General features: G+C 31.0%; 3 protein-coding genes and 1 long non-coding RNA gene across 4 annotated transcripts in view; 3 read left to right on the forward strand and 1 right to left on the reverse strand.

Annotated features, from left to right (window-relative positions):
• LOC116160105 overlaps positions 1-3,491 on the forward strand; it is a 3,678-nt gene extending 187 nt beyond the window's left edge. Inside the window, exon 2 of the mRNA XM_031473245.1 lies at positions 1,214-3,491. Within this exon, the coding sequence (XP_031329105.1) occupies positions 1,214-3,491 (2,278 nt within the window). The remainder of the gene's footprint in view (positions 1-1,213) is intronic.
• A 15-nt stretch (positions 3,492-3,506) lies between these two features.
• Positions 3,507-5,937, forward strand: LOC116160116. The gene is made up of 3 exons (XM_031473257.1): positions 3,507-3,964; positions 4,018-5,114; positions 5,872-5,937. Exons 1-3 carry the CDS (start codon positions 3,862-3,864, stop codon positions 5,935-5,937), a joined length of 1,266 nt encoding a protein of 421 aa, XP_031329117.1. The 5' UTR covers positions 3,507-3,861.
• Positions 5,938-6,002: 65 nt separating this feature from the next.
• LOC116158556 lies at positions 6,003-6,434 on the forward strand. Its single transcript, XR_004142760.1, has 2 exons — positions 6,003-6,264; positions 6,315-6,434. It is a non-coding gene; the product is annotated as an uncharacterized LOC116158556 (long non-coding RNA).
• A 5,041-nt stretch (positions 6,435-11,475) lies between these two features.
• On the reverse strand, positions 11,476-14,301 carry LOC116182915. The gene is made up of 9 exons (XM_031503478.1): positions 14,179-14,301; positions 13,761-13,820; positions 13,647-13,709; positions 13,462-13,584; positions 13,209-13,412; positions 12,903-13,150; positions 12,670-12,848; positions 12,327-12,617; positions 11,476-12,272 (listed from the first exon to the last, which is right to left on the reverse strand). Coding segments are annotated over exons 3-9 (1,383 nt in total). The 5' UTR covers positions 13,649-13,709; positions 13,761-13,820; positions 14,179-14,301; the 3' UTR covers positions 11,476-11,936.
• Positions 14,302-15,814: the final 1,513 nt, after the last annotated feature.

Consider the following 15,814-nt stretch of genomic DNA (forward strand, 5'->3'; position numbering starts at 1 on the left):
AAAGTGAATTTACCCTTAAAAAGATGTGCATTTGCCCCTAAGGTAAAGGTACTTCTTCCAATAAGCAGTAGTTTTACTACATTAAGTTGATGTTACCATAAATATCATAATATATTCCCAATCTCACGCGTTTTTGTAACTACAAGCCAGACATTGTCCTATTATCTTATGGTAAATTTTTTTCCACAAGATATTTTCACCTTCGAGATACGAAAACACCTTTTTTATAGTATTTCATCATAACATAATCTTACTTTTATAAATTCATTTACCCACTTAAAATGCAAATTCTGTTGTTGGATTTTTGAATCTGAGCCTATAAATTTACTCTTATAAGGGTTAATATTACTTATAAATTATTTTACGCCGGTAGACTTTACATTGAAGAATCAATTCAATATATTTTGATTGACCTGCACAATGGTATTAACAGGGAAATTACGCGATTGGATTTAGGATTTACTCTGTAAACAGGATCTGCTACTAACCTAGCTCAATTCCAAAGACTAACAAATTCTTATGATAAGCGATGAGATCATTTCCTCTGACAAAATACAGTGCTCCTGTGTAAGCGTAAACGCGCTATCAGCAAAAACAATAAAATGCGACTACGAGGCTGGCGACATTATAACCGCTTTAAAAATAAGTGAGCTGAATTGCACCTTTTCAACTACGAGTAACGAGTGCCTTTATAATACTGAATTAGTGAATTTAGACCGTGTCGGTATATCGTTCATAGTGGTTGTGGTTCTCTGGTGCCGTTTGGTTACGGACGTATATGTAAGTAAATATTACCATTTAATTCCTTAATTTTCATGGCGCCTGTATTTAAATGTTGTACTTGTACGCGACATTTTTCAACAATCGAACTGTACAATACACACCAGTATCTGCACAGAAACATAGTTAATGTGCGATATTACTGCAAGTACGAAAAATGTTACTTACAGTATAGTAACTATAAAAGCTTTAAGATGCATTTGTATAGAACTCATATGAAAAAAAAGGTTAAAATTCGCAATGCCACTGTTAGCGACACGTACATTTGCAATGTAGAAAATTGTAACTTCCCAGCTACTAGTAATCATAATCAGTTTTTGTCACATATGTATAACCATATTAAAAATAATATTGATATAAAATGCCCTTTTTCGAATTGTGCTTACACAAAAAAATTTTCTCGTGTTTCAAATTTTAAATCTCATTTTTATAGAAACCATTACAATGCCACAGAGACAAAAACAGATAAGAATACCTCGTCACTTAGTATTGTAACCCCCGAAGATATTAATCCATTTTTAAACGATATAAGCATACCTGAGGACGATACAGACTATAATGAAAATGGCGATTTTGAATTGGCCCTAAAGAATACGTATGTACATTCGTTGGCAAATACTTATTTGACTTTACAAGCCAAGCATTTTTTAACAGATAGTGCATTGCAAACATTAATTGATGGGATATCGGATATTTACGACATTAGCCAAAAAAATGTATGCAGCTTCCTTAAAGCTAAAAAAATATCTCCGGATGTTATTAAGGTCGTAAAAAACCAAAATTTATTTGATCACGCACACAATTCTGCAAATGGTGTATTAAGGTCTCCTTACATAAGAAAAAAATTTTACAAAAAGGAGTTTAATTACGTAGAACCTGTTGAAGTATTACTAGAGAAGAGTGGCAAAAAAAAGGTGTTTTTTATGTATATCCCAATATTAGAAACCATAAAAGTCTTAATGGCAAACACTAATTTTTATGATCAATGGAAAACCATAAGAACTTGTCAGAAAAACGTATATACGGACTTTTTTGATGGCGAATGTTACCGCAATAGTACATTTTTTAAGGATAATCCGTCAGCTTTTCAGATCATACTTTATCAAGACGCATTTGAGATATGTAATCCATTGGGTTCGTCCAGGAAAATTCACAAGATTGTTGGAATATACATGACGATTGCAAATGTACCTTCCTACAACAGAAGCAAAACTGACCATATTCAGTTAGTTGCGCTGTGTTACGAAAGTTCAATTAAAAAGTTTGGTTTTGATAAAGTTATGGATATTATTATTCGAGATATTAACATTTTGGAATTAGAAGGAATTTTAATAAAAGATGAGATCATAAAGGGTACAGTGGTTGCAGTTTGCGGTGACAACTTAGGAAGTCATCAAATTGGTGGTTTCGTGGAAAATTTTAGTACGAGTAGTCATATGTGCCGATACTGCGAAATTAGTAAAAAACTAATGTCGGTTCAAAATAGTTACACCGACCCCATTTCATTAAGAACTCAACACTCATATGAAATAGATGTGGCTATTGCAGCGACATCAGGCGAGCCGTCAAAAGGTGTTAAATTCGATTCTGTTTTAAATAAGTGTATGTTTTTCCATGTTTGTAACCCCGGTTTGCCTCCATGTTTGGCTCATGATGTTTATGAAGGAGTGTTGCAATGTGACTTTATGCTTTGCTTGAATAATCTTATTGCAAAAAAGTATTTTACCTACGATTATTTTAACGACAAAATACAAAAAATAAGGTTTATCTCTGAATCAAAGTATGAAAATATACCTACAATTAAAAAGTCTGAAAAATTACCCGGTAATGCATCAGAAAATTGTAGGATACTTCAAATATTTCCCTTTGCTTTACATGAACTCTCTTTCGAGGACGAACCCGCGTGGGAAATGTTGTTAAAATTGCGCGAAATTAATTTACTATTAATGGCGCCAAAACTGTCGGTGATTCATATAGCACATTTGCGCTTAATGATTTACGATTATATAGAATTGAGAACCACACTGTTTTCAAATACACCTTTAAGACCAAAACATCATTACTTAAAACACTACCCGTTTCTAATAAAAAAATTTGGGCCATTGAAACATTTGTGGACTCTCAGATTTGAAAGCAAACACCTTTATTTTAAAAATGTCTTGAAGCATTCTCCAAATTTCAAAAATGTGCTTCATACTCTATCCGAAAGGCATCAATTATTGCAAAGTCAAATTATGACGCACGGATATGGAACCGTTTTTACTAACAAAGCGACTTCTGACGATGCTGTTCCATATGTCTCTGAAGATTTTGAGCTTGTGGTAGCAGCATGCATATCTAATTCATCACCATTACCACTAAACCAAAAACTTTTAGTATCGCAAAGAGTGACATTTCGAGGTATAACTTTTAGCAAAAATATGTATGTATGTATAGCTAAAACAGAAGACGATGACTTTGTATTATGTCGTATTAAACATATAATAGTCAATGAGTTCTATACTAACTTACTGTTTGTTGGAAATGAAGTTAAAATCACTCGGAACAAGGCTTTAGGTCTGTTCGAAGAAACTGAAAAAGTAAATAATAATGTTATTACTGGGTGTAATTTTGGTGACCTGTTATCACATGAACCGTTATTTGTGTATTTAAGTTCCAGTAATAAGTTATTATTTTCGTTTAAATCGGCACCATTCGAATATTCAGATTAATTTTTTTCATGCTTACGGTAGTATCTCTCATGATCCAATTTTTTTGTCTTATATACACTTTGTATTTTTGTCAAATTTCTTTGTTTTGTATTTTGAATGAAATGTCATTGGAATTGTTTATTTTATATTATTTTATTATTTTATTTTACTGCATATGTTGACATAACATAAATTTAATTTTAGTTAAGTTTAAAACTAATTATATGGAAAATTTGGTAAAAAGCGTAATGTCAAAAGTGTGGGTGGGTGGACTTTGCCACCTCAGTGCATTATGCATTTTACAAAGATGCAATTGTGATTATAATCTTATAATCTCACCTGTAAGAGATGTTTGTTTTTTACTTTTGTTCGCAGTCAATCTTCTGTAAAAATGGCGTATATATTCAAAACGTGGAATGTAAGGCGTACAGCAAAAAAAGTCGTTTTCCTGAACGAATCTACATCAGAATTGTGCAAAACACTCATTGTTGAAGGTATATAACGTGTTTCAATGTTTTTACATAGTATTTTTATTAATTTGTTATAGCTTCCAAAAAACTTAATATTAACGGAGTACGCTTAGTTTTGGAATCTGATGGGACCGAAATAGATGACGACGAAGTTGTAAAAATACTTCATAAGGAAATTTTTCTTGTGCTAGAGGAAACTGAAGAATGGAGTAGAGCAGCGGATGACACGCATCTGAGTATGCATTCGCATGATTCCGCTTCATCTGCATTAACTGTGGAAAACCTATCTGAATTTGATACTGACAGTGGTAGCACAAGGGCATCCACGCCAAGCTCTTGTAGTAGTCGTACAATAAGTGAAAATACGTGGCTGTCATTCAAAATTCCATACGAAAAGATGAGTTCTACAGCAATGAAGAATTTTGAAAATGGTGTACGTTGTCGTCAGTCAATAAAAGACATGATACATTTGGTTACTGACGAAATGCTCGAAGTGGCCGAAGGCTTTGTTCCCAACACAGCATGCAAAATTATTGCAAGAAAACTCGTAGATAAATTCCCTAAAATTTTTCAAGATAGAGACGACGATGGCACTGTGATCGGAGACGGCGCAATTACAACATACAATCAGGTGAAAGAAAGAATTAAGTACGTAACAGCTTCAAGAAAACGACTACAGCGACCGAAAAATAACCCAATTCCCGTCAACAAAAGAAGAAAAATGATGAACTTGAAATCTGGATGTGTAAGTTGGCAACCAGAAATACAAAATAATTTGACCAACGATGACATGGAAAATTACCTTAGAACAGCCGATTTTGAAACTTTTGACGAGATAACACAAGACATGATGAACAAATCGTATCCTAAGCAACGTTTATTTTTAAATAGTTTACCACCACCATCACTGCAGAGTATTAAAGAAACATGGCCGATCTTATTATGCAAAAATGGAATATATTTTCATTACCAAAAACTAATGGGCCATAGCATTAATAATTTAACAGACACTTTAATTGCAAAATCTAACAAGTTTTTTACTTTTGGACTGAATAAGAAATGGATTAAGGAAATTCCCGTTGATAGGGAAGAGGATGAAGTAATTGTGACCGTCTTGCAGATTATCGTGAAATACTTTCAGGAAACTTTAACAGTTTTATACTGCAATATTCGTGTAAGTATTTTTGTATTATTACAGTATGGAAGAAGAGGTGTGGCTTGAGTGAATGTTTTGTTGACGGCCAATTTATCGGTCTTTATATGGCAAGCAATTTTATTTGGAAACGATGGTTTCCGTCATGTATTTACTTGTCAAATGAAGATAGGTATAATGGCGTTACCTAATATAAAATATATATAGTGTGTTAAAAGAATTTCCGATATTATGTCATTAATCTCGTGCAGTCTGTTTTCGAATATGTTTTAATAGTAACAAAAATGTGCAGTCGTGCATATTTTTTATGAGTACTAAACGTGGATAAAATATTGGACTTTATTTTGAAACACTGTATATGCACCGTGCCTAAGATAAGAATGTCTATCATGGGAAACCATAGAAAATAGGACAATGGTCAAATAATGGAAAAGTGGAGCAATTAAAGTGTCTTCCGAATATTCACCGATTTTGCTTTTATTTTTTTCTGAATGAAATCTAAAAAAATTTAAAACACTTGCATTGTCATTTTTTGAGCTCTACAAGACATCGTTGGGAGATTTTTAGTTTCGTTTCAGAGAAATCATAATCTTTATTTTTTATATAACCCGCAAAAAAGTACATATTATATTGCGTAAAATTTTTTATTTCGAATACAACGATGTATGATACAAAATAAAACAAAAGTTGAAAACTGTTGGTTTCCACATGATGGTGCGCTCTGGAAAATGGAAAAAATTTCCTTTCTATTTTAACTGAATGTTTTTTTTACTTCTAGGACGAATCTGATATTGAGTCTACGACGACAAACGCTCCTGCTATTGCATGTTTACAGAGTGGTTAGTATATAATGTCTGTGAAAATGCAGTCAGTTTTGTCTTTTTAGCTGTAGATGATAACCAAAAAACATATCTGGTCGTAATGGAAGGTCAGAAAGTTAACTCTAATTGCAATTTAAGGAGTGCGCTGCAGCAAATGTTTGCGTTATATTACATTTTTAACCTGGAGTATCCCAAACAAATTGCGAATACAATGGAATTGATACAGAGTTACTTTCTAAAAATTCACCCACAGCAAGGCACACGCAATAGAAAATCGTGTGCGAAAGCAAAGATAGCCACTTTTTTAAACAAACTGCGAGATGAATAGGCAACGAGATTATAGATTATACGTAAGTATATTCAAAATGTTTTAAGTATTTACATTTTTTTTTATTTTTAGGTTCAGGAAGATGAAGTTTTGTTTCATTTAGTGTATATAGGTATATATTTTTAAGTTATAAGTTAGGTACTGTTTTTTATTTGTATTATTTTTGATTTTATTATATATACATAGTACGTGCATTATTTTATTATCTTTTGAGGGAATTGAAGATAAACTGTTCCGTGCTCGACTGCAGTGTTCAAGCCTAGTCAACGTAACATAGTTACTCACTAAGTGGATTGATAAAGACACTAAACCTTCCCCATACTTCTTTTAATTATTTCAGGTATTAGATTAAAAGCATTAGGTGACAGCGACTATAGTTTCGACCCGAAGGTCATTTTCAAGCTGAAATATTATAATTTGAAACAATGACTAAGTGGATTTCTTTAATTTAAACAATTGTTTTATAATATGTGAGGACAAAAAGTTTTTAAATTGTTAATATTGTTATTGTTCCCATGTTCTAATTAGTAATTTTTCCCCGTAAGTATAACTATTTTCTAGACTCGTTTTTAACACATGTTTTACAGCATATTGATAACCAAATGTACCATTTTAATATGTAATTTTCAACCACCTTTATATGTTCCTTTAAACTTAAGGTAGGTCACCTAGGTCTTAGTCATTGTTTCAAATTATAATATTTCAGCTTGATAATGACCTTCGGGTCGAAACTATAGTCGCTGTCACCTAATGCCTTTAATCTAATACCTGAAATAATTAAAAGAAGTATGGGGAAGGTTTAGTGTCTTTATCAATCCACTTAGTCAATATCACCCCTTTTTGAGTCGTTATAAGATGGATAGCTACCAATAGTTACTCACATATATACTGCGAATATCTTCAATGCTTTATAATTTTTGAGAAAAAATTTCGTAATTTTTAACTGCAAAATTACTGTGGCAATTTAAACAAATGAATAAATTTATAATATATTTAGGTATTTATTTTAAGTAGGTAAATTTCCCAAAGATTTTTCATTGTGTGTAAAATTACCAGGAAGCTTTACCTTCCAAATGTAATTTTTATGGCAATTTTCCTGTACATTTTTACTTCGTAGGTAAAATTACTGTGAAACTTACCCGACAAATGTAAATTTGTTAGGTAATATTACATTGCATGGACATTATTACTCCATATTTTTCACTATGAAAGGTAATATTACACGGCAAATGTAAATTTATTAGGTAATATTACATAGCATGGAAATTTACCCGATATATTTCACAATGAAAGGTAATATTACACTTTTTTAGGCAGAAATACTTTACAGAAAAAAATACCTTTAAGATAAGAGGTAACATAGTTGCCCCTTATTTTAAAGGTAAATTTCCCAAATGATTTTTATGAGTGTGTATTATACCTTGCATCACGACCGCATGATTTTCAATTAAGACAATAAAAGTTCAAATGCATCGTGGTGTACGTTTAAGATTCAATATTTGCTCATATTAAGATATCTCTTCTTCAATTAAGTAGTACGGCCCTTCTTTCAAAGAAATGTGTTCCAAGAACCACTAGTCCTTTAGTTTAAAATACCGACTTTTTTCAGTGTATGTCAACGCATGATTCAATAAATTTGATCGTTATGCCCATAGACCGCCTTCCAAACCACTTATGTCATAACATTCATACTATGGCAAACGGAACTAAAGTCATATGTGCCCTTCAATAAGGATCATGTTTTATTTTTTTTCTATATACGACAATACTATTTTTATTGCCAAAGAATGTGTTATTAAGTTTTTAATTTTTGTTTTATATATTATATAATATTGTATATTATGTATAGTTTCCACCTAGCACTGAAATAAGTAGTATTACATTAAATAAATATATATTTGCTTAGAATAAACGTTTTTTCTATTGAAATAAATTTTATTACGAAAAGTAATAAATATCTTTTAATATAAACAAAAATTACTTTGGTTGAAACAAGTTTAAAGTTTGTGCTAAATAAATTGACCCATAGGCTGAATAATAGGTTCTTTGCAATAAATAAATCATTTTTTTGAACAAAACTCCTCTTTATTTGAAACAAAGTGTTTTAAGTCTCGATTCAAATAATATTTTGTTACATTCAATACATTAATTGCATTCAATTAAAATATATCGGTTTTACGCCAAAGAGATGACCAAGTTACGTTGAAAAAATGCATAGTTTATTCAAAGACCAAATTATTTACATCGTGTATCTTTATAGCATTAATTGAACATAATATTTTATTGAAGAAATCAAACAAACTATTTAGATCAGTGAAATAAATATTTGCTTCGCCATATACCAACAACAAATTTGTTTATGACAAATAATTTTTGTTTCGTGTAAATAAACCTTTTTCTCTGTGAATCTGTGGGATAGTTTCAGTTGTTCTGCGAAAAAGAATGCAACTCTACGCACATCGTCAATAGTTAGGGTAATTCAAGGAGAGTTGGCGCACTAGGTGAGATGACGCAGTGGCAGTTTGTGCACTAAATATACAAGTTTTTCATTTGGCATCACTGTACACAGAGAAAAAGGTAGAGTAGTATTAACCGCATTAGAGTTGTATGTATCTCAACGTAATGTTGTATTTTGCCAATCTCATAGTGGTTTATAAATAATGGTTCTTAAGGTACTGTGAATATTCTGCCCACCAGAATTTCATTTTCTTGTGAAAAAAATAAGATGTAATAATAGTTACCCAATAAAAATTTATAGTTAACACACCAGTATTTCTATGTATTTTATTACCTGTTGTAATTATTTTGTATAGGTTAACAGTAAAATCTCTAGTGTTTTCAAAAAAATTGTGGTAGCGTACTGTGTAATTAAAATTTTGTTCTCTAGAATAAAGCATAGCTTTTTTTGAAACACAAGTTATTTATTGACAAATACATATTTGATAATTGTTACATACACTAGAATGATAATAATTAATTTGATATTAGCTGTTAATAAGCTGTTAATTTATTATTAATTTATTGCTGTGTAGCATAACCCACACCCATTAAATATAATAAATTAATTGCCTTAGAGGTATCCATTAAAGGTGTAATAATTAATTCACTTTTTGAGAGTATGCTTATTTATTTAAGAAAAAATAACAAAAAAATTAACATAATAAACAAAATCATTCTTTTATATCTAGTAATAAAAATATCAGTCATATGAGGAACAAAACTATATACATACCTATGTTTATAAAAATAATTACAAAAATATTTAACTTTTGTTGAATAACAAAATCTCGCTACAATTTTTATGTAGTGCTAAAGGAATGATATTTTTTAAAGTCTGTAAAGAAATTAATTTTAAGTTTCCTGAAATATTCACATTTGCAATAATGTAAGCTTGAAAATGTGTGGAAAATCCATGCACATCTAATTTATTACAAAGAAGAGAAATATTTTTAAAGCGATTGCAAATAATGTACTTAATGAGGTAAAAATCAGGGTCTATATCGTTTGATGGTAATGGAATTGACGTATTTATCTTAAATCGTACCCCATTAAAATCCACATATTCAAGAGCAGCTGTTATTTCTTTTATGTCATAATAATTAAGTTTCTTTAGGGATTTCATACTTTCATTGCTTGGAGGCCCGAGCACAAGTTCATCCTGAAACCCTTTATTTGATATAAATTTGTAACACAGTTTTAGCTGATGTCGCAAGCTGATTGTTTTTATAATATTTTTTCTTGAAGCAACAATATGTGCATTATTCTTTCCAATTCTATGAAATCCTTCGAATCTAATAGAAGAAAAGTTACGTAGTGGACCTACTCGTCTTATACAGTTAGGGTAGTGAATAACAAAATGATGTTTTGGTTTTAGCTTCTCTCTTGATATTTCTACATATAATTCATGATGCTCAATTATTATGTGTGTTAAATAAGTAATTTCATTTTTACTAACTACTCTCTTTGTAACGATACGAATAATATCGTATAAAAGTGCAAATAGAAGCCAGCCCTGATCATCGACATCTACAAAATCTCCTATTAAACATGGTAAGTAAGTCACAAAAGATGACATTTCACTAGCGCTTAAAATAAGTAATTTTCGATCCAAATGACTTTTTTTTATAAAGGGAATACGGTTTCCACAATCAACCTTATTTTCATACTCAAAATATTTTATTCTTTCATTTAACTGATCTAACGTAAAGTATGACTTTGATTTTATAAAGTAGTATAATAAAAAACCTAGTTCATATCTGCAGATGCCTTCAAAAAGGTCATGCATAATATCAAAAGTAATATTAGTGGTACAATGATAACTACTCAGCGTATTCCACCTACAAGGATCTTTTACTCCATTTGACTTTTCTTGGCTATGTAGTAAATAATTCTCAGGGTTTCTTATTTTGTAGTTTCCTTCACATTTCATAACTTCACTCTCTTCTTTTGTACAATAGCATTTACGACAAAAGTTCCCAGCAGAAAAGCTTTCTATTAATCCGGTAACAGAATTAATACCTAAATTGTCGCCGAGTATTAACGTTAAAGCAAAATATACTTGAATACTTTTGTTGTTGATCTCAATATAAATTCCATCATTTTCTAAAAACGCTAATTCGTCAATAAATGGTTTAAATACATCTTTGTTACCATAAGTTGTTCTATCGTTAGAATGAAATAAACCAAAAAGGAATATATTCTCTAATTGTGAGGCAAATATAGGAGGTATTCCCAAAATTGAAACATATACTGCTCCGATTTTGTATACACCTGCATGAGTGCCCAAAGGATTACAGGACTCATAATCATCAAAAAAGAGTAATAGTGGATAAATGAGTTTAGAAATGTACTTGTCTTTAATACTAAGCCACATATCTCCGTTAAAAAATGAACTGTAGTAATTTTCGCTTACACACATTTCTTCTTCAGCAATATAATTGTTGATAGCATCAAACACATTTGGTAGTTGCAGAAAAAATCTTAACACACGTCGCAGAGGAACTATTTCACCTTCGCAACGTTTGTACTGTAGATCTGAACCTGTGCTACTTTTATCTAACCGATAACCTATTAAAAAGGGGATTGATTTAACTAAGCAATTACTATTTTCAAAATACTGAAACCTTTTATATTCTGTAGTTAAGTTTTCAAATGGATTTTGTTTTATGTAATCAACAATTTTATTAAGTTCTAAACTATTGTTGCAGGGTGATAAAATATTTGTTACCCTATCAACAATGTTATCAGTGAAATCCGAAAAGAGACCATTACAGTTTTCTACTATTTGCTGAATAATTTTCCTTGTTATATTTTTGTTATACAACTCTGATACAAAACGATGTACTAATTCGTGTGCTGCTGTAGAAGTTTGTGAGAAACTTGGGGCGCAACTTGCGATAGAATCGTCAACAAATGCAACATTTTCCGTCATAGAGATCACGTCATTATTACATACACTATTTGCGACATTACAATCGGGCTTTTCGACTATGTGTGGAAACTTTGCATGAATCCTTTTAAAGTGCTTTTCAAGAACATAAATATTAGTGTAAATACGAAAACATATCGCACATTCAAAATTTTCACTATATTTGTGATAAAACTTTATGTGATTTATTAAATCGTCAAATTTAATTTTTTTTTTGCAGATTACACACTTTAAGTTTTCCATTCCTTTGCACCTAACACACAGGCTTATTTAAAAGTTTTTAACTGGTTAACAATACTAATAATAGCCGGAATTTTATGATCGTACTTAGTTTCAATATTGTAAATAGCCCTTTGTATAAAGTACCACAAATGTTCACTTTCAGCTGTATATTTCAAATTTAAAACCATTGTAAACTTAAAGCATGTATCGATTCCTTTCTTTATCGATGGAACTAAATACAAATTTCCATTTATGATACATACAATTTGTTTGACATCCAACCCTTCAATTTCAACAATCATATACGGCTGAACCGGTAAACCACTTTTTTCATGTTCTTGCTTTCTCTGTCTTATTGCGGCGTCGATGTCACCAATATTCTATAAGTAATTACTTACTGTTAAATACCTAAACAAAAAACTTTACACTCTTACCTCTACTTTTATAATTATTCCATTGATAGCGTCGTCACAATTAGGTTTCCATTGTTTCTTCTTTTTAACTAATCTCGTTGTACATGGAATTAGAGCCGATAACAATAGAAGAGCAGTGTATGATTTGTAATCATCCGTAGTAGTAGTGGATTTAAAAATTTCAACCCAAGGTTTGTCACGAATTGACAAATGTGTCTGTCGTAGCTCGATTACTTTAGCGACTACTTGTTCGAAATTTAATAATAGATTGTTATAGTTTTCAGGATAAATTCGTTTAAAATCGTCTTCGATCTATATAATATGAAATTATATTTGCGTATATAGAAGTTGTTTATTTACAAACCAATGTATATCCCAAAGGATTTCTTAGAATTGGCCAATCTTCGTAAATTTGTGCAACGTCTTTTTCATCTGTTAAAGATTTGTTTCGTAATGAAAATGTTCTTCTCCAACAGGATTGGACATCATTCCACGGCTCAATATTATTTTTTAACCATACATAATCATCGTTGTGATTAAAATCTGTAATCAAAAAGTCATTATATTTTATACAAATATTTACAGTTTTTCATTTACCCTCTGAAATGACTTCTTTTTCCGGTGAACAGCTAGAATGTCGCATTAAAGGAATAACTCCCGCTTTTCTTAAATAGGTAAGCTTGTTCTTGTACTTATCCACTAATTTGCCTCTAGCAGCTTCAGATTTGTGGTCCCTTGAAAATTTTTTATATATAGGAGGGCAAAAATATACATCCTTGTTTTCATTTGGAAAAAGTGCTATTATTTTTCCGGCGATTACCTCAAAGTCATCATTAGTCAGTCTCCTAATTAAATACGATGGGTGTTATAAGATTATATGTTGCTTGCTTTCTACCCACTTACCAATGTTCGTTATTAAGAAAGAAACATACTATAATGTCTACTAAGTAGGACTGACTGATGCTATCTAAAACTTTTTTTACTTTATATATATTGACTATCGCCTGCCCTGTGCGTGTTTTTTGAAGAAGTTGCTGCAAATCGAAACTTTCAATAGTATCCAGTCTAGGTTTTTTTGGAAGGGGAACCAAAGAAGTGTTTGCTTCACTGAAAATTATTTCCTTTAAAAATACCTTTCTAATTTTTATACATATACCTCTCGGCTTCCCGTGAATTTATTGAGGGAGCAGGTAGTTCTTCAATGGGCTCCAAGGTATAGTTTTCAAGAGTAGATAAATCCGTGGATGATGTAGAAGTTCCTGGTAGTAATGTCACATTCCTAAAATACAAAACTCAAAATAAAAAACGTAATTGATATTAGAGACATACAAAAAAACTTACATAAATGTGTCGTTGGGCGGAAAAGTAAACGGTGTGCTGTGAATTACTGATGTGTGTGAATCACTGAAAATTACAAAATAAGTGATTGTTCTCTTTATTAATATATATTTATACCTATCATATTCCGCGGATGTTAATGAGGATGACGTTCTTGTGGATGAAAACACATGATCCCTAAAAAATAAAGCACAATGTCTTAAAATAAAATTGACTATACTGGAATCTAATGTCATTAATTCATTTCTATACTAGGTTAATGTATACGCTGTTATAATTCGTTATTATAACATATTTTGAAGTAGGCATATGTGTTTGATACACGTAAGTAAAGAGGTTAATAAATGACTTTATTTAAAAAATACCCAATTATGTCAATTTCCAATTTTTTAGAGTAGTACTTTAATTATTTTCACAAAATTTATAAGAAGATATCCAAAAACTTGTTTAAAAGAATTTTTAGGGAACTCAACCTTCCTAGTTTATTGAAAAATATTTTAATATCACTTGCACATAGGAAAAAAATCAAATTTACCTTTGTGTCAATGAATCTGACAAAATAGTGACATCACTCTGACAACCAGTAATAAGCCTGAGTTTTTCTTCTTTAATTTTTTTTTAAATATTCGCTCGATGACCTATTTTAGGAACTATAGTTGCCAAATCTGTGTCGGAAATATTAAATAACACTTCCCTGTCAATAGCGTTTTCTGTAAAATAAAAGCACTATTATAGCATTGTCACTTCATATAGTATGTATGTTGTAAATGTATACAGCGTGGGCAAATAGTGCGTGGAAAGGTTGTGAGGTTATTAAAATGCATACTATAAATTAATTACCATGGCAATGTACATGATTTTTATTACAATAAGTACAACCTATAACATTGTTTTTATGTCAAAGTTAAATATTTGAAATAAATGCTTCTCTATTGCATATTAAAATTCCGGTTAATTTAAATGTGATTTTAGATATCATTGAACTTGAATTTTTAAATAAAATTTATGGTACGTAGGATTTGCATTTTGCAACAATATTAAATGAAAGGTTGCACTTCTCAGTTCTCGCCTTCTCGGAACGGAAATAGCTCAGTAAATTCTTTCTTATCTTATATATATATATATAATGCAAATTCAGTTTTACACTTTTTCTGGTAGCCTCCAGTAAATACTAAATAGTAACTGTTGTGCTAGTGTTATTGCATTTGCATCGTGCACTTGTGTATGGTTGACTAGTGGTATACAGATATCTGTTGATTTAAAAAAAATGAGTGAAAAGAGGACACTGCTTAATTATTTTTTGAAACCATCAAAAAAGTTCAAACCAAATGAGGGCTTTGGTGACGAGATTGTTGGCGAAAATGAAATAGAAAGTGTAAGTTGTGCCAATGTAACTGCAGAACATGAGGAACCTTCAGAATACGATCATATTAAGGAGAGCCAGGGTAATCAAAGCTAAAATCTCGTAAGTTATAGTACTATTTACATAGATATTTGTTATTTTTTAGATAATGTTGACGATGCCATGCCTACAGCTAATTCAAATTTAAGTAATATTAGTATTACTACTATTACAAGTTATAATAGATATCCCTCCGACATTTCGCAATCCAAGTCGGAAACTCCAAGACAACCAATTTTATCTGAATATCCTTTTTCAAAGTTTGGTTCCGATAACAGAAATTTTAAGCCTTATTGGTATAAACAGTTATAATCACCGATTAAATTTAGTGATAGTAGATGTAAGTAAATCAATAACATCAGCAAAACTGTTTTAAAATTCGTCGGTGCATTTTTTTGTTCGCCCAAGCAATATATCTGCTTGCCTATCTTCGCCCACCCAGTAAATAAAACCTAGCGTCGTCGCTGACACTATACAACACCGCAACACACAAGCAACTTAAAATCATTTTAGATCGCACTTACCTTCAAATTTTTCTATATATTCTGAATAGCCCCACTGCGTTAGTAAGTCACTACAATAACACTCACTCATTTTAACTTACGGTATACTGTTTAGAATATTAATTAATTCTGGCGACCAAATGAATAAATGATGACTGAATAAAGCGAGAAGCTCAAGTCAAGACGCGTTAATGTCTTATAAAAGTGTAATAAGCAAAATGCAACGTTCGTAAAACCTCAAATAAATGTTATCTGCTTCATTAGGA

Source organism: Photinus pyralis, unplaced genomic scaffold (assembly GCF_008802855.1).
Source record: "Photinus pyralis isolate 1611_PpyrPB1 unplaced genomic scaffold, Ppyr1.3 Ppyr1.4_LG1, whole genome shotgun sequence".
NCBI classification, from domain to species: domain Eukaryota; kingdom Metazoa; phylum Arthropoda; class Insecta; order Coleoptera; family Lampyridae; genus Photinus; species Photinus pyralis.